Source organism: Podarcis erhardii, assembly GCF_964252035.2.
Source record: "Podarcis erhardii genome assembly, chromosome: 11".
Taxonomy (NCBI): Eukaryota; Metazoa; Chordata; class Lepidosauria; order Squamata; family Lacertidae; genus Podarcis; species Podarcis erhardii.
In genome coordinates this window covers 33,594,614-33,613,830 of record NC_138501.1, presented here as the reverse complement: position 1 = coordinate 33,613,830, position 19,217 = coordinate 33,594,614, and the positions used below count along the sequence as shown (strand labels likewise).

Below are 19,217 nucleotides of genomic sequence, written 5' to 3'. Positions count from 1 at the left end.
TTAATCTTTAAGGGACCAATTGGGTGTATGCTTTCACTGGATTGCAGTTTGAGAAGTAGGATTAAAGAGCACCCAAATGTGCATGCCTTGACTGCATGAGATCCCTTACTTAATAATACAATACAGTTTCTGACACACCTTAATCTAGAACAGTGACAAAAGGGCTCAGTTCAGTAATCATTTAGCAAAAGCATTAAGTTGCTCGTGAATTTTGGAGTTAATTTATTGAAATGTGCTTAGCTGTGTTTGTAACAGACATGCTTGTATATTTAATATATGATTGAGAAACCTGTAAAGCTATTGTTCTTGTCTTTAGGAGTTAGAGTGATTATAACAGTCTGCCTATATATAATATGCTATGGTCCTATACATATTTTACAGTGATGAAGGTACAGGCTAAAAAAAAAAAAAAGAATTTCTAAGACACTATCTGTGTTACTAATGAAGGTGCTTGCAGGTTTTAGATGCCATTTGAATAAGCATGCCTCTGTGACATACAGTATTCTGAAATAATTGCTTTATTCCAGCAGCCATTCCTTTGCCAATTTAGTCTTGCCTAAATTCATTAGTGGACCTGAATTTACATAGTTCTGCTTAGGATCAGGCAGTAAATCAGTGCATGTTAAATATCTGATACATGAAAGACAGATGAGTGAATCTTACAGGAGAACTTAGATATGTACAGAGTGTCTTGAGTTTGACGTAAGTAAAGTTCCATCTCTACACGAGGCATAAATAATGCAGTGCTGCTTGTTGTCCCAAAGCTGTTCTTCATATTTTCAGCAGTGCTTCTCTCACCAGTCCCTATGAATTTACTTTCTAGTACTAGAGATGAGAGTAAATGGCCTTTATCATTGGTTGAATGTTTGTGGGATAATGCTTGGTTAGACTTCTTAAGGTCAGGGAGTGAGTGTAGCAAATGAGAGTAACAGAACTGTCCTTATTTTCCTTTATATGTGCATGTTCTAGTTGCAGTGGTTAATTGCATGGCCAAGGAACGCCACATCTGCAGAAAAAGTTTTTCAAGCTCTTAATATGGAGATACTCTGTGAGCACCCTCCAAAAATAGCTAGCTGTTCATCCTGCTCTTTAATTGAAACCCACAGAGTGTGATCTGATCCCTAAGCTACGCCCAGTCCTAAATTCCCCTTGAATGCCCAACACAACATCAGTACAGTGAATTTATGCCAGGTGATCTCACTCTAGATCTCCTTTGGTTTTTAATGGGATGCAGTGATGGGGAACACTGCACTTGCTACTCAGCTAACCCTTGGGCATATTTCAGAAGTACACAGACCATGCAAGATTGACAGTCCCATGATTCTGTGAACCTGTCAGAATTCATCCCGCTAGTGCGGTTATTCAATAAAAGCTGTCTGCATTAGATGTGTGTGTGTGTTCTCCAGATGTTAGCGCTCCTTCCTGCCATTGTTACTCAGCTTGGATGTCTTAATGGTTAGGGCCCTATAATGAACGAAGGCAGTGGTGTTTCTCACCCTACCAGGGCTTTGGATCTGCAACTTGTCTATGGCTCTGCCAATGGATAACAGCTCAGTGTTCTCCTGTAACAGCCCCTTCAGCAGTTACGGTACTTCCGGTGGGGCTTGATAATAAGGTATGGTGGGGGAATGGAGTAATAAACTGATGCTCAATACAGGTGAGACAGAGGTGCTGTGGTTGGGTAGCTTATCTGCACAGAGAGTTCATGTTGTACTTGACACAGTCACCTTTTGCCTGAAGGAACAGGCTCGCCACTTCAACGTTTTCATTGATGCATATTTGTCACTGTGAGGGCATAGGTTGCTTCTGTGGCATGAAGTGCCTGTTAGTAACTTATATTGGTGTGCTAGATAAAGTCTGGACACAGAGAGAGTCTAACCATAACGTTCTGTGCTCTGCTACCCTCCAGGTTAGACTGTAATGTGCTCCATATGACGCCTTTGAAAAATGGCAACTAGTTCAGAATGCAGCGCCTAGAATACTAAGTGGGACTGGTTGTCATGATCACACCACACTGGTGCTGTTGTAGTGGTAAAGCTGGTTTTGACCCTTAAATCCCTTTACAGCCTAGGACTAGCCTATCTCCTCAATGTGCCTACCCAAACGGTAACATCTTCAGGACCAGGGGGAAGAAATGGCATCCAGTTATGGAATGCTGTCCCCAGAGAGATCTGCCTGGCAGCTGTTTTGTTGTCCTGTCAGTGCCAAGCAAATACCTCCTTGTTTTCCCAGGTCTTTAGAGTTAATTTTATCCCTGCCGATTGTATTTATATGGTGATTCCTGCCTTTTAGTCTTAACTTTTTCTGATTATTACCTGTGTCTTCCCCCCCATCTTCTTTCTTGTTCTTTTTGCATTTTCTTTTTATGCAAATCACACCAGCAGTGCCTGTTGAAGGACAGTATATAATTTTTAAATACTTTTAAAATACTTAAAACAGGCAGAGTTGCCGTTTTGTCCCTAGCAAAAGGGTTGTTTGCAGGCTGTTCATTGCTGGCATGGGATTGCGTCCCTTGTCTAAAGAGAGCCCTGGAGTTTGTGGCTGCAAGGGTCAGTTGCTGCCCTTCTAACCACTGGGCCATGGAGCCTATCGCGCAGTAGATTCTGTGTGCTGGTGGATTCCGTCTTGGCGGGGGCATAGACTGGATTCTGTGATAATCTTATGGCACACCTGTTTTCATCCACTGTTGACTGGTTCCTTCCCTCCACAGGGTACTGCAGTAATGGTGGCGTTAGCAGGGCTGCTGGCATTGTTTCATTCTTCTTCTTCTTTTATGCTGGTATTGTTTTGCTTTCTGCTCTGCCGCTGGGAATACATAGGATCACAATTACATGATGCTCCCACCGGATTGCCCTGCCCATCTTTTTGCAAGCTGCCAAATTCATTTTCACTTCTCCTGTTTATCAGGGGACTGCTTTGTTGGAGAGATAAGTAATTTGTACATTTTGACGTTTTAATCCATTGTTTGTATTTCCTGGCGTTGCTGTGGTTCAGTTCCCAGGGTCTGGAGGTCTGTCGTTGAGTTTAAATTTCAGCTTCACTTTACATTGTCAGGTTTCTCATGGTTACCTAAATCCTGATAACAGTTGCCATAAAAAGGTCTAATTGAAATCTGTGGTTGGAACTTCACCCCGCCCCTCAATAGCAAGCTTGAATGTGTTTTGGAGCATGAATTGTGGGATTGTAAGAACTCCTTTGTTTATTTATCCCTTGTACTTTTAGAGAAAATTGGAATAATGAGGGGGCAGTGGCCTGCTGGAAGCTTAGAAAGCAAATTTAGCCTTGGGAACAGAACTATTATGGGTAAGAGAGAAAACAGAAAAAATTACTTTCTCCACACTCAAGTCACTGCCAAGCTATTACCTAAACCTTGTATGGCAGACAGTTTCCCTCCTGAAAGGCTATTCTCCACATGCTGCCTCCCCCACACTTGGTTTTCCTAAAGTTCTTTTTTTCTGATACTACTATTGTTCCTTTTGTGTTACTATTGTGACAGACTGTGGAGGGGGTTCCCTTACTGACCAGTCCCCATTTTTTAACTTACAGGCTGCCACCAGGCAGAATGGGCCTCTTTCTCTCTGTGCAAGACAAAATAAAAAAATTCCTTCCAGTAGCACCTTAAAGACCAACTGAGTTAGTTCTAGGTATGAGCTTTCGTGTGCATGCACACTTCTTCAGATACACTGAAGAATACACAGATACACGGTGTATCTGAAGAAGTGTGCATGCACACGAAAGCTCATACCTAGAACTAACTCAGTTGGTCTTTAAGGTGCTACTGGAAGGAATTTTTTTATTTTGTTTTGACCATGGCAGACCAACACGGCTACCTATCTGTCTCTGTGCAAGAGAATATATGAACCCCAGGGTGATATGAAACAAAGTTTTACTCAGAATAGACCCACTGAAATGAATGGGCCTAACCTAAGTTTGGCTCTTTCCTAAAATGGATTGTTTGGCACTATCTTGTTGTTGTTGTTGTTGTTGTTTAGTTGTGTCCGACTCTTCATGACCCCATGGACCAGAGCACGCCAGGCACTCCTGTCTTCCACTGTTTGGTCAGACTCCCGCAGTTTGGTCAGACTCATGTTGGTAGCTTCGAGAACACTGTCCAACCATCTCGTCCTCTGTCGTCCCCTTCTCCTTGTGTCCTCCATCTTTCCCAACATCAGGGTCTTTTCCAGGGAGTCTTCTCTTCTCATGAGGTGGCCAAAGTATTGGAGCTTCAGCTTCACGATCTGTCCTTCCAGTGAGCACTCAGGGCTGATTTCCTTCAGAATGGATAGGTTTGATCTTCTTGCAGTCCATGGGACTCTCAAGAGTCTCTTCCAGCACCATAATTCAAAAGCAGCATCTCTGATTTCCAGTGTCTCTGTGGCCAGCCAGAAAATTCCTAAGAGGGTAGTGCCACCTTTTTAACTCTACACCTGCATGTCAAAAGGATGAGCCAATTTTATCCAGCTATCTCTAATGAAAAAAAGGAGTACTGTAATTTCAAAAATGTTTATTTGGAGACAAAGCCTTTAAATATATGTTTATTCATCTTCATCATAGGAGTCTGAACTCCCAAGACACTGGTTGGCATTGTTGAGCTACATGTGAATATATGGTTTTGCCACACTATATATGGATTTACCTCAAATTTTCTATCCCCTTCCCCAGTTTTCTTCTGGGCCTTCATGTCTCTAATCCTAGTCCTTATCGAAACATTTCAGATGTATAAAAAACTTCAGAATCTTTCATCTCACCTTATATTTCTTAATAGTTAATCTCCACAAGTGCACCTGTAATTTCCAGTTAACCCATTTTTTGCTATATTGCTTCTTTTGCTATTTAGCTTCTCCCCTCCTTCTATTTACAGGGCAGGTGGTCCAAGGGTTTTACTCAGAATGACATTAGGAACAGAAATTACTTCAGCTTTCAAGGCCTCATCCTGTAGTGCATCAGACCGAAACTTCTTGAAATGGGATTTGCCGCCAGAGCAAATTAGAACAAGGACTGAAGAACTTATCAAGAAAACAAAGCAAATCTACGACAGCATTGGAATGCTTGATATGGAAGAGGTTACTTATGAGAACACTGTACAGGCTTTAGCAGATATAGAAGTGGAGTATTCAGGTAATTGTGACATGGCTAAGTATCAATTTCAATTTGCACCAGAAGGGGAGAGACTAAATTTGTGAAATAAGATTTCTAAGTACAGGTGCTTATAGCTAAATATAACAGCAGGGGCATGATAAAGTATGGAATTAGATTTTCAGCAATGTGATTTTATAACAACTTTGAATTGTGCAGGCTAGGTAGGAAGTTGACCATTTAGGGCTTTGCATGCATATGGAATTAGCCAAGAAAACACTTTTTCTGCTTGACATTCTATGAGAAGCTCAAACAAATCTTGAAATAGTAACAGGGTTTTTTTTTAAAAAAAAAATTCTAGATAATTTGTTCATAGTGGGAAGGTCTCTTCATCCAAATGACTAGTACTGAGTACTGCTGTTATACACTGTATTTTCCTTATTTTGGGGTTGTTTATTTTTGGTTTTCTTTTAGTGGAAAGAAGCATGCTGGATTTTCCACAACATGTCTCACCTGATAAAGATGTCCGTGCAGCAAGCACAGAAGCTGATAAGAGGCTTTCTCACTTTGATGTTGAGATGAGCATGAGAGAAGATGTATTCCAAAGGGTTGTCCATTTACAGGTAAAACAGTAGGGAAGATTACTTGTCAGCCATTTGCCTAGGTGCCTTATAATGCCAAGTCTTGCAAGAAGTTCTGTCTATGTGTTCAGTGCTTTTCAGCATCTCTGTTAATTTTTTTTACTTAAGAAATGGAGAGATAGCTGTGTCTGCTGTGGTTTAATAGAAAGCTGGAAGAAATGGTTAACACTTCTCAAGGAGAATTCAGTAAGAAGAAATGACCTGTGGTTTACACAGCTGCTCCAGGCAGTGGAAAAAAAGGGATTGCAACATAATCAATTAAATATGTTTTCATTTCGATGGTTGGATATTTCTGATCGTTTAATATTTCCTTAAAATAAAACACCCGTTGGCTTGCATCCAAACATCACACAAGAAAATCACAAATCAAAATAAATCAGGAAGGGGGAAAATCGCAATAAAAGCAAATCTAATAAAAACAATTTCAGCATTAACTCGTCAGATTAAGATCAGTACGAAAAAAAGAAAAAAAGCAGACCAAGTAGGACAGCCCCTGGCTGTCATGGCAGATTTAGCTGAGGTTCCTGCAAAACAGGGGTTTGGACTAGATCACCCATAGGGACCCTTCTGACTTTACAATTATGTCGTTCATTGCATGTCTCCCCCTGCATGCGCACACACCAGGGCTTAGTTCTTGAGTTTATGGAGTTGAAGTGCATTTTGCATCTAACATATCTTGCAAAAATGAATTAGGCCCCATCAGCTGCTAGAACTTTTCTATAGGGATATACTAGAATGTTGAACAGACTATCCCACTCTTTGCTCAGGCCATTTTTACAGCACTTCTTGAAATACTTTATTGTCACTTGTGCAACTTGTATACAGTGAGATTACACTTAGCCCTGTACTTGCTCTAGAAACTGAAGGCCATGGAATATTTCTCCACCATTGTTTGATAACTAGAACTCATTTTCTCTGCACCTAAATAAATCTTTTGTAGCTGCAATCTAGGTCAATTAAGAAAAGCTTTGCTGTAGTTAGCAATGGGTTTTAGCAATGCTACGGATTGTTAGAAAACATTGGTCGTGCGCAGGAGCAATGCGCTTCTTTGGTGATGTTAACTTATTGCACAACATTCAGATTAGACCATACTTTATATACACTTTCATCTCAAAGTAGTCACTTCTGTAAGTGGCACATGTAGACAGAACACGAGGCTGATATGAACATAGGTTGATACAATTCCACTGCTGAGCATTTGCCTTGGCCTTAATATAATATCTGTTGTTTGCTAGTTACAGTTAAGTGTCTATTGTTAGCAGTGTACAATGATAAAAGTAAAGACTAACCCTGTTTTTAGGCTTATAGTCTACAAAAGCTGCTTGTGAATGGTGTTGCAAATGCTTAATTTATTGGAGATGCAGCTTTTACTATACGGTGAAATGTGATCACTTGTGTGGGTCACAATTTGGTTATCTTCATTGTCATATATTTTAATCCTACTGTAGCATTTTTACTTTTTTGTTTCAAATCAAAATAAAGCAGGATTTTTTTCCAGTATTTATGATCATGTTTGCGTTAATGCTGTACTTGAAGAGCCCGTGTCTTACCAAAATTCCCACCACTCTTTTGGTTACTTGCCTTGAATTGCTTTTTTAAAATGTTTTGCTGTCAACAGTTTTATTTTGCTGTTTGAACAGGAGGGACAACCCATCATAAACTGCTTCTTCTAGTCCTGGTGACAGCTGAATTACATTTGTGACAAATTTCTACACTATTCATTGGAGGGTTTTCATTATAAAAAGAAGCAATGCTCAGTCAGGATGCCTCTGTCTAAAAATGATGATTCTCAGTAGGAGATTCCGTTGCCTAGAGGGATTTTCCTGTAATTTAATTCCTGTTTTGCTGATGAGCAGAAGGAAGCCTCTAGTGTGATCTCTTTGGCTAAACGCTTCATCTTCTATTTGTTGAATTAACATTAACGTTTTATTAAATTTCTTTTTCATTATGTTGGTATAAACATATATGAAAAGAGGACAAGATAAACATGGGTAAAAAAATAAAAGCTAAGGGGTAGACCTTTGCCAGCATTGGCTGCCCTCCACAGTGTAGATCTTGTGACCTAATGTATAGGACTGGGAAAAAATGACCTTCTGAAGTCCTCCAGTTTATTTGCAAGTGGGGGGAATAGGAAGGAGGCATAATTGGGGGGGGGGGGACAAAATTCTCCAACATTTTCAGAGTTAGAAAAAACAATTCTCAGAATAAAATTCTTTTATGGGAAATTTTGGTCTGGAAATTTTGAACTCAGTTACATTGCTAGGTCATCCTGAAGGAAGCAGTGACCTAAAAGGATTACCACATCACTTCTACCAAGAATATAAAAATGCCATGGGCTGCCACTCCTGCTTACATTACTCGCCAACCCCACCTACCTGCCACCCTCTGCTTTGCAGCTTGCCCCAAGCCCCTTTTTTCAGTTCGAAAGCACACCAGTGCAAGTAGATAAATAGGTACCATTGCGGCAGGAAGGTAAATGGCATTTCCATGCGCTCTGGCACTCATCACGGTGCTCCATTGTACCAGAAGCCGTTTAGTCATGCCGGAAAGCTGACTGTGGACAAATGCCGGCTCCCTCAGCCTGAAGCGAGATGAGCGCTGCACTCTGTAGTCAAGTTTGACTGGACTTAACCATCCAGGGGTCCTTTACCTTTTTTTTTAACCTCACCCTACCCTATCTTCTTTTCTTCCCATGGTGGCAGCAGTAGAGACTTTGTTCCTCTCTGTTTTGGTCCCCCACCCACCCATGAGCAGATGTGGTGAGTGTCCTGACTCCCACTTTTAGACTTGGAACTCAAACTATTAGTTATTCCAAAAATCTATATGGCACCCCAGCTTAGAGCAGTCTACAGGTTACATGGTTCTAAGGCAAAGCAGAGCTCTGTGGCTGCGCATAAGCTAAAACAGCATCCCAGCAATTGACATGCCCTTTGGACTTTCCTTTTGAAGAGTAGAGTGGGCGCAGTCATTCACGTGGCTGAACTTCTGAGCCTCAGGACTGGCCAAGCAAGCTCCTATTCCTTCAGGTTGGCTGATTTTGAAGGGTCTGTTAAGTGATGGTGCCGTCACCTCTACATCCTTGGAAACAGAGGTGGAGATAGCTGCGCTTGGCCCACAGTCAGATTGATCCTTAAGTACCTCTCCTGATTAGGTTGGCTCTTTATTGACAGCAGGTGGCACCCAGACATGGGTCTGGTGCTATATCAGTCAGCTGTAAGGTAAAGTCAGGGTATCCAACCGTACTGAGGAGGTGTCATTCCTCTGACAACATATTTGGCTCTTCCCCCAAGTCTGAGCCTCCCAACTCCCAACCACTGGGACCCTCTCCAGGGTCAGAGTCCTCCTGTGGATCCTGTGCATCGTTTTATATCATCTTTTTCTTTATTGTTCATGGTACAGAAGATACATTTTGAGAAAAGGATCCTTTGCATCTTGACCACTGTCTCCCAGCCCTCCCCTGGATCAGAGTCTTCCAGCTCCCTGAACTCCTCTGAGCAATGAAGAGGGCTGATTTGCAGAGGACCCTGAGGAGAGCTGCAGGGTGGGCTTGAGAGCTTGCTTTCTGATTCACAGGAGTCTGATGCTGAGGATCCTAGGGAGGGTCCAAGTTTGTGGGGAGGGGGATTTCCCTCAACCTACTCTTCACGCCCTGCCTTCCTCTCCATTGCTGTTGGAATCTGCCTCTGACAATTCCACTGTGCCTACCTGCCACTCCCTTCACCTCTGGAGTTGTCAGATGCTGGGTCTAGCCTCATCTCTCCAGAGGGGGCTGCTCCACCTGTCCCGTCCACCCCTCGGGAAGCAGGGACACTTGCCCCATCACTCTTTTCCTAGAGACACCAGCAGAGGCACAAACAGATGGAAGGGGGTTCAGCCTTTCACATGGGGTGCTAGATTGCTTGCTAACAAATGGAATTGCTTGCCATGCTAAATCGCCCACCCTGTTTCCTTATCATAGGATTGAAGGGGGTGTTGGATCAGCTTCTTCAGCTGAGTAGCCATGTCACCTGCTGGGCCTTTATCTGTGCCACTAAGTATGTGTATTGCCTACTGTGCCTTTGAATAACACACTTGCATCTGTATCACAATAATCTGAGCATTAAAGCTTTTGGAAAAACAGGTCACCCAAGTCCACATTTGTCAGCAAGTGGAAGCCAAGACATCTTCCTCCTCATCTGACTAATCCCGTCAAGATATCTCCATGGTTTTCAGATCACCGGCAGCAACATTTCCTAAAAACTAGATTAAAATGGAAGGATATATAACAAATAAAACTGGGCAGTATACAAAACAATTACAAATGTAGGAGTCCCACAAAGCTTGGATAAACATATATGTTCTTAAGAGGCATTTCAAGGTCATTAAAACATAATACCCAATCATCCAAAGCATCAATCCATGAGGTTAAAAGTACTTGATGCTGGGACTGGACCACAAGTTGAGCCTGAATGTAAATTGGGGGTGGGGCTCCTGGGAAACCAGGATGAGCTTGGGATGTCGGAAATCCACTGATGTGGGGAATAAAGAGCTACTCAGGTAGGGAGAGGCAGCACCAGTGGCAAGGAAGCTTGTCAGTCTCCATCTATAAAAAGATAGGTGCCTAGAGAGGAGGGTTAAACATATTTAGAAGGGCTAAACATATATATTCACAAAAGCAAGAGTGGGGGACTTGTGGTTTCTTCAAGTGTTGTAGGACTCCAGTTCTCATCAGCCCCAGAGAGCATGGCCAGTATCAACTGTGATGAGAGTTGTAGATCAAAACCACATAGAGGACCACCTTACCCTGTAAGAATACAGATCTGAGAGGCTGAGAATACAGATTGAGAGGCTGAGTGAAACCTGCCTTTTGAGACCCTGCCTGAGGCAAAGTTTTTGAGCAGTGATAACCTTTTCTAGGAAACAACTTTGTGTTGCTCTGTTCGGCAGCTGAAGAACAGGGATTAAAGGAATGTAGCCTTGCCTGAAGTATGTGTAGTTATCTCCTTCCACCTTTGCCTTGTGACTGGATTTGCCCACAATCCCATCAGAATTAAGTGCCCTGTGTTAAGAGGACAGAAGTTAGTTGAATGCCCGACACACCAAAGAAATCTGGACAATGTAAGGAATACTGCTGTTGTATAATGCAGCATGGATTAGCTCCAAAATGTACTAAAAGTACTATCCAGTGCTAGGTCCAACTCAAGAGTAAAACCATTGAAATTAATGAACATTACTAATTTAGGTTCATTAATTCAGTGGGGATATCTTGAGTAGAACCTAATTGGATACAGCCCTGATGTAGACATAAAACAAGAAAAGTGTTCTCTTTTCCAAATGTTGAAAAATAATGTATTTTGGGTTTTACACAAAGCTCTTTTTGTGCGTTCCACCTACATACAAATCGTGCACATAAGCAGGGAGAGCAGATGAGTTTGCTAAACTCTGCCCCCCCCCCCCGCCACCATCTAACTCATGGAGGGTGAAAGACGGCAGCAGTGAGCCTCCCCTATGCATAGAGGCTCCCTGCATGATTCAGAACCCTCCATAGCAACTGGAATTGGGCACTGACTACTTGCTGCGGCCAGCGGATTTAATTTATGAATAACAACTCAAAACGAAGTACAGTAGTACCTCGGGTTACAGACGCTTCAGGGTACAGATGCTACAGGTTACAGAAATAGTACCTTGGGTTAAAAACTTTGCTTCAGGATGAGAACAGAAATCGTGCAGCAGCGACAGGAGGCCCCATTAGCTAAAGTGCTACCTCAGGTTAAGAATGGACCTTCAGAACGAATTAAGTTCCAAACCCGAGGTACCACTGTACTGGAGATTTTGGGTTGGCATAGTGCATTTTCTCCAACGAGCAACATCTCTGCTCTTTGTGGCTTATCCATTACCTTGGATATCCTCCAACCCTTCTATTAAGTTGTTTATTCATACTCTCCTCTCTTCCTGTTCTGAAATGTGCCCTGCTCAACAAAGTGCTGATTACTTAAGTGTGTTGTTGCAAGCTCTCTGTATTAGGAGATGTAGAAAAGGAAAAGCTAATGGTTTGTTTGCAAACACTTGAATGTAGCTGGAGACAGGAAGATACCTGATAGATGTTTCAGGCACGGTGTGTGTGAAAACTTAAACCATTTCTCTGCTTGGTTGGCCCTAAACACCCTGATGGTTAATTTAAATGCTTGGAAGTTGCTCCTTCCCACCTCTCCGCTGCCACTTAGTTCCAAGTAAGAATGCATAGATGGCAGCCTAATTTGTCTGTACCTGCCTTCTTCAAAAATGCCTTCATCTCTGAGCAGTGTGTGATGACCCAGCTGCAACATGAAACGTCGTTGCTTGCCCCTTAATGTTTGCTCCCTGTGGAAAAGCCCAGTGTGGCAGCTGGCATGCTTCGCTCTAGAATTCCTCAAACAAAATCAATATTTACCCAACAGTATTCTGTTAGTTAACATTTTATTCTCACACACCATGTGCATGCTTGTGAAGCAGAGGGGCAGCAATTTTTGCTCACACCACTAGGCATGACTGAGTGAATTAAACAGGGTCCTGTTCTCCGCCCCCCCCCCTAAGTTGTGCTATAGTCCTCATTCATGTCTAACCTCTTGCTAGGTGGCTTGCACAAGTTGCTGCCCATTTGTAGTGTACTGATAACACCTTTCAGGATTGTTGTGTGTGGAGGATTGCTGAATATATTGGTCAAGATCTTTGAACATTCTACAGCAGGGGTAGCTAACCTGGTGCCCTCCAGGTGTTGTTGGACTACATTTCCCATCATTCCCTGACCACTGGTCATGGTGACTAAGGTTGATGGAAACTGTCGTCCAACATCATCTAGAGGGCTACAGGTTAGCCACCTCTGTTGTAAAGAATGACAAAAATGGTTTGTACATAGTGTTAACTTTTGGGAAAACATTCCTGGTGTGTTGTAGAATGCTGATAACTGCATCATTAGATCAATGTGAAAAAAACAATATTTCACACACACCAGAAATGTACAATTCAAATAAAAAGTGAATACTGTCTACCTCGGTTCATTTTACAGATGAGGCACAGGCAGTGGTGGTTGCCATTGTGAAAGCACTCACCTGACTGCCCGTTGTTGTTGAGCTGCAAACACCCTGGCGGGAGCACTGATTTACACCACACCAGTCTCCCCACTGTACCCCCTTGCCACCTCCCAGTAAGCAGGTGATGGGAAATCAGGTCAATGCCCCGCCAACTCCTACTGGGCATAGGTAAACTCTTAATGTTTTCTTTAGTAAAATGCCTGATATAATACGTGTGTGTGTGTGTGTGTGTGTGTGTCCTCATCCATGATGCAGAAGGTGACAGCCAACGTTCTTCTTATTCCTGTGATGCTCACTGAGCTTTTAATATGCTATGAAATGGCTAAATATCATCTACTTTCATTTCAGCAAACATGTGACATTGAGACTTTAAGGCCTGAAGCCAAAAGATACTTGAAGAAGTCAATAAAAATGGGGGAAAGGAATGGTCTCCATCTTCCTACAGAAGTACAAAATGTAAGTATGACATCCACAGATAGTAAAACAAGAACATTCCAAACAGTATGGTTTTTGAGTGATTGGTGGTTTCCTTAGACAAGAAGTCCCAACTGCCATATGGGGCATTCAGGCTGACACACTTCCACACTACCTTCAGAGCTTCACAGTAAACAATGGAAGAAGCATGCCCAGTGACAACGGAGGTGGCATACCTTCCTCCATCCCTCTTTGATCCAAGCTGAATGCAGGAAGAAAGCTAGGATCACAGATACAGAAGTATGCACTTTAATTGACAGATTTAAACTATAGATACATCACTTGAGTAACTCAGGCTGATATATTGAAAGTGCTCTTTGTCCTTGGCAAATAAATTAGCATGTTAAAACTGTTGTGCTATTCTGTTTGTTTTTAATAAAGGTTATCCTTCTCCCATCTTTCTCTCCTATTAAGGAAATCAAGATGATAAAGCAGAAACTGAGCGAACTATGCATTGACTTCAGCAAAAACCTCAATGAAGATAATACATTCCTGATATTTTCTCAAGATGAACTTTGTGAGTGTGTGTGTGTATTTACCAATTGCTGTTGAGAGGAGGTGTATGAATTTTTGTATTAACGCTATCAAATGATTAAGTGTTATGCTGCTAAGTCTTCCAGATATGTGTAAGCATTGTCTCAATCAGCCGTCCTCAATCAAGTACCCCACATACGTTTTGGATGCCCATATTGGCTGGGGCTGATGGGACTTGCAGTTGAAAACATCTGGAGAGCTCCAGGTTGGGAAAAGCTACCTCAGATACTTATCAGCTTCACCTGTCGAAAGTATAGTTAACATCTTGCTCTCATTTCCACTTTACTTGCAATGACCATTTCCCCACAGCTGTATATTGTTAGTTTCATATTTTATATCTTATTTGGGCCATTTCGGTGGATGGAAGAATGTTTTAACTCTAATTGCTTTTAGATGATGTAACTGTTTTTAGAATGTTTTTGTTGCTCATAGTGAATTAACATGTTTACTTCAGTTTATGCTGTTAACATGTATGTACGTATGTATGTGAGAATGTATAGACCAGGAGTGCGGGACCTGTGCCCCTTCAGATGCAGCTAGACTAAAACTCCCATCATCACTGACAATTGGCCATGCTGATGGGAGCGGGAGTCCAAAATATTTAGAAGGCTACAAGTTCGTTAGGCAACTAATAATGGAAACCGTAGGGTTGTAATTTTAAAAATGCATGTTGACAGTAGAAATCAGCTGGGTAATTAAACAGTTGTGACGCTTGCTATGTCAAACATTTGTTGTATTGTTAAAGAAAATGTCTGAAAAGTATACTTTTTCCTATATCCCGTATTCCTCAGGTGCCCTTCCTGATGATTTCATCAGTAGTTTGGAGAAGACTGAAACAGACAGATATAAAGTTACCTTAAAATATCCACACTATTTCCCTGTTATGAAGAAGTGCAGTGTTCCAGACACCAGAAGAAGAATGGAAGCTTCTTTTAACTCCAGGTGTAGAGAGGTATGAGAGATTTGTCCCACCCATACCAAAGTGAGATAAAATATAGGAACAATATGACTGATCCATGGCCACCTGGCTTGGTGGACTCATTTTGATTGTTTTCTCACGATAGTAGCCTATATTATCCACAGCTGGAGAGGGGAACTTGTGGCCTTACAGATGTTGTTGGATTCCAGCTCCCATCAGCCCCAGCCAGCAAGGCAGGGGAGATAGAAGATGGAGTCCAGTGACATCCAGACTGCCACAGAGTCCCCATTTCTCTTCCATAGTGCACTGGGAAATGAATGAGTACAGAAAATTCACTTTTTTAAAAAAAGTGGCAATCTTCAAATTCTACATATTTACAAAAAATAAAAATAAATAAATCCTAACTTCCATTGCCTATATGGGTTACTCATTTAACAACTAGAGCTTTAGTACTGATGTATACCAAGAAGTACACAAAGGCAAGTTAAGCTTGCTAAATGCTTTGGAGACCTCGGTGATTAAAGATGCAGCTGAGCACAAATTCAGAAATGAGTTAGCAGAAAAAAAACATGGACTTACATGTTTTAAAGAAGGTGAATAATTGTCAAAAGAAATTAATAATGCCATAATGAGACATTGGTTGTTGTGTCTTACATTTATAAATAATTTGTTGGCAAGTTTCAGAATTAAGATAACCATTCCAGGAACTGAGTAGCGTAAAATTGGCCTAATTCAAAGGACAGCATGTGAAAGTGCTAGATTTGTTTCACTTTTCTTTTGAACTTTTCTGAAAACTATTTAAAAAACCCAATTATGTGATCAAATAAGCAGTGGATCCCTAAGAGCAAAGAGGAAGCTTATGTACGTATCACAATAATACATATAAATTGATAATACTATAATAATAATACATATAAAGCTGCCTTACCTTGAGTGGGACCATTACAGTAGTCTGTCTAGTTCAGTACTAGATCTCAGGCAGAGGTCTTTTCCAGTTCTCCTCCATGAGATCCTTTTAAATGGATATTCCAGGAACTGAATCTGGAAACTTTCACATGTAAAATGCATGTTCCACCAATGAGCTACAGCCCTTCCTGAATTAAAGTGTATGTAAATTGTGGATACTTGGCTACAAAACATAAGGAAACTTTTTAAAAACAAACATATATATTTTTAGCGTGTTGGCGTTCTCAAAGGTTTGACACATATTTTGTTCAAAATGTATGCAATTGCTGTCAAAAGTACAGTGGTACCTCGGGTTAAGTACTTAATTCATTCCAGAGGTCCGTTCTTAACCTGAAACTGTTCTTAACCTGAAGCACCACTTTAGCTAATGGGGCCTCTCGCAGTTGCTGCACCGCCGGAGCACAATTTCTGTTCTCATCCTGAAGCAAAGTTCTTAACCTGAAGCACTATTTCTGGGTTAGTGGAGTCTGTAACCTGAAGTGTATGTAACCTGAAGCGTATGTAACCTGAGGGACCACTGTACATTTTATTCTTTGCATTGTATGAAAAAGCTTAAAGCCTTAATTTTTATTTCCCTAGGAAAATGTTAGCATTCTTCAACAGCTGCTTCCTTTGAGGGCAAAATTAGCGGGAATTATGGGATACAACACACACGCCAATTTTGTTCTTGAGCTGAACACTGCACAGATCACAGACAATGTTACAGCGTTCTTAGGTTTGTTTTTATTTATATATGCAAAAGTATCAAACGTAGTACTTGAATCATGGGGTAAAATTTATTGTGAAAATTTACTGGGGGTAGGCAAAGAAAAGGATCTGATCAAGTATTTTCAGCATCTTTTTTTCTACTCAAAACTCTATCTAACTTTCATTTTCTCTGCATATATATTTGGAGAGTATAAGAGAATGAGTGTGATTTATGAGATTTAAGAGGACTTCTATAACATAACCTAGCACTTGCTTAACCATTTATTAGTCATAAATAGAAGTAAGCCAAGCAGTCAAGAGTACCTAGCTAACATCCCTAAATTTTATAAATCTGTCTGGTGCAAAAAAGAAAAGTGAATAATCTAACCCACCCAGTTGCAAATAGGTAGGTGTTTTATTGGGTTGGAACAAGTCCATATCTGTCTGTCTCATTATCTACAGGCTATGGAAACAGATATTCCCTAATGACACCAATCCAGATGATTAGGATCTGTTAGGAACTAACTTGCAGGAAATACAGTTGTTGTTTTTAATGGAGTTGCTCCTCTAGTAAATGCTATGCCAGCCTTTAATTAAGAAGAAATTACTTGGGTATTAAGCATTCAGTAGGAATTAACTAGACAGTGTTCTAAAACAGGGGCTTATTGATATATCACATCAGTATTGGTCACATATAGTTAACTGCATTTGATGTTTGTTCTTGGCCTTCTGTTTCTGTTCGACCAAATAGAGCTAAGAATGAAATGGTTATAAAAATGTAGCTGCTGCAGTAATGTAAGAAAATAAGAGCCCTGCTAGATCAAATCAAAGGCTTATCTTTTTTTTTTTTTAAAGATATTTATTAAAGTTTTTAAATATAAATGCACAAATGATAAACAATCTTACTTCTGTCACAAACATAGTTTCATCACTTCTTTGGACTCCCTCACGTCTCCCGCTCCCATTTACATCGTTAAAAGTTTTTTCCAAACAAATTATCAACTTGTTTACAAATCTCATGTCCAGTCATTCAAATATAATCTAGCAATTCTTCCAAAAAAAATTATATTTTCTTTAGTCTCACTTATCATCAAATTTAAATCTAACTTAGTGGTGGCCGATTTTTTATAATCTAGCATCCTTCTTAACATTCAGTCAAATTACAATGTTTTTGTAGATAAAGGCTTATCTAGTCCAGAGGTCTATAGACAACCAAATGCCACTGGGAGCCCTTGAGATGAAGACAAACAAGCTGGCAAAAGTAATTGTAATTGTTTCTCTTTTCAGATGACCTAAGCAATAAGCTGAAGCTTTTGGGTGAGGCTGAGAGAGCGTTTATTCTAAACCTTAAGAAAAAGGAGTGTGAAGAAGCAGGGTTTGAATACGATGGCAGGATTAATGCATGGGACCTTCATTATTACATGAATCAGACAGAGGAGCTCAAATACTCTGTGGATCAAGAAAAGCTGAAGGAGTATTTTCCCATTGAAGCCGTCACAGAAGGATTACTGAATATTTACCAGCAGCTGCTTGGACTTGTATTTGAACAAGTGGATGGTGCTCACGTTTGGCATGAGAGTGTCACACTTTACACCGTAAAGGACAGCTCAACAGGTGAAGTTTTAGGGCAGTTCTACTTGGACCTGTACCCAAGGTAACTTTATGATTTATAGCTAAAATTTGTGGTGTCGGCTTTTCTTAATGGCATATATATATAGCTCTTCTTTCAAGGATTTCAGCATGGTGCATGTGGGGTATCTCACCTCCCTATTTTTATCGTCCTCATGACACTGTGAGGTAGTTTAGGCTGAGAGAGCATCACTGGCCAAAGCTCACTCAGTAAGCTCCTCTCTAACTGTGTCTTCCCCAACACAGTGCCCTCCAGGTGTTGTTAAAACTACAACTCTCAGCATGGCTAACGGTCAGGGATGGTGGGAGTTCCTCCAAAACACATGAAAAGCACCAGGTTTGACAAGGCTGCTCTGATCACTATATTTCACTGGTTCTCTTAATGAAATTTTTATTTACCATAAAAAGTGTTCTCTAGTTAATCAGTCAGCATATGTTTACACTTTAAAATTTAGTTTTAATGCAGGTAGTTAATAAAAAATAACAGATGGCAAGGACCATCTTATAACAGACATTTCCCTTATCTTTTACATTGGAAAGAAGCCTCTTCTAAAGGGGCTGTTGCAATGTATGTGTATATCAACTAACTACAAAGAAAAGTATGTTTATTTCTTTAGAGCAGTAGAGTTGGCTCCAAACTTAGTCATTCTTTAGAGTAAGATAAAGGTAAAGGGACCCCTGATCATTAGGTCCAGTCATGACCGACTCTGGGGTTGCGGTGCTCATCTCGCTTTATTGGCCGAGGGAGCCGGCGTACAGCTTCTGGGTCATGTGGCCAGCATGACTAAGCCACTTCTGGTGAACCAGAGCAGCACACGGAAATGCCGTTTACCTTCCCGCCGGAGCGGTACCTATTTATCTACTTGCACTTTGATGTGCCTTTGAACTGCTAGGTTGGCAGGAGCAGGGACCGAGCAACGGGAGCTCACCCCATCACAGAGATTTGAACCGCCGACCTTCTGATCGGCAAGCCCTAGGCTCCGTGGTTTAACCCACAGCACCACCCGTGTCCCTATTCTTTAGAGTAGCTCTGCTGAAATCTGTGGAACTACTCGTAAGAATGTCTGAGCTCAGAACCAACCCACTTCTCCGCTCATGTGCAGATGCAATTAATTTATTAATACACTAGGATTTCTTGAATCAGTGACAGCCTTGGTAAAACTCATTATTTTTAGAAGATTATAGTGTGGCTGATCACATCTGGTTATTTGCGGATCAAAAGCTGAGAGCCTGGCTAAGATT

General features: G+C 41.1%; 1 protein-coding gene and 1 long non-coding RNA gene across 4 annotated transcripts in view; one reads left to right on the top strand and one right to left on the bottom strand.

Moving 5' to 3' along the window:
• The window catches only part of NLN (neurolysin), a gene marked incomplete at its 5' end in the record, with an annotated part of 29,249 nt that overhangs the window by 1,086 nt on the left and 8,946 nt on the right, over window positions 1-19,217 (top strand). For both annotated transcript variants that reach the window (XM_081880725.1, XM_081880726.1), the window contains 7 exons: window positions 4,862-5,118; window positions 5,551-5,699; window positions 13,115-13,222; window positions 13,655-13,757; window positions 14,566-14,726; window positions 16,239-16,374; window positions 17,634-18,000. In XM_081880725.1, coding sequence (XP_081736851.1) covers window positions 4,862-5,118; window positions 5,551-5,699; window positions 13,115-13,222; window positions 13,655-13,757; window positions 14,566-14,726; window positions 16,239-16,374; window positions 17,634-18,000 — 1,281 coding nt within the window. The remainder of the gene's footprint in view (window positions 1-4,861; window positions 5,119-5,550; window positions 5,700-13,114; window positions 13,223-13,654; window positions 13,758-14,565; window positions 14,727-16,238; window positions 16,375-17,633; window positions 18,001-19,217) is intronic.
• LOC309352372 overlaps window positions 8,109-19,217 on the bottom strand; it is a 58,236-nt gene continuing 47,127 nt past the window's right edge. Inside the window, exons 5-6 of one of the 2 annotated variants that reach the window (XR_014161257.1) lie at window positions 15,622-15,787; window positions 8,109-9,956 (exon numbers count right to left, since the gene is read on the bottom strand). This is a non-coding gene — a long non-coding RNA (uncharacterized lncRNA). Of the gene's footprint in view, window positions 9,957-13,228; window positions 13,461-15,621; window positions 15,788-19,217 lie in introns of those variants that run through there. The other variant, XR_014161258.1, reaches the window with a different exon arrangement.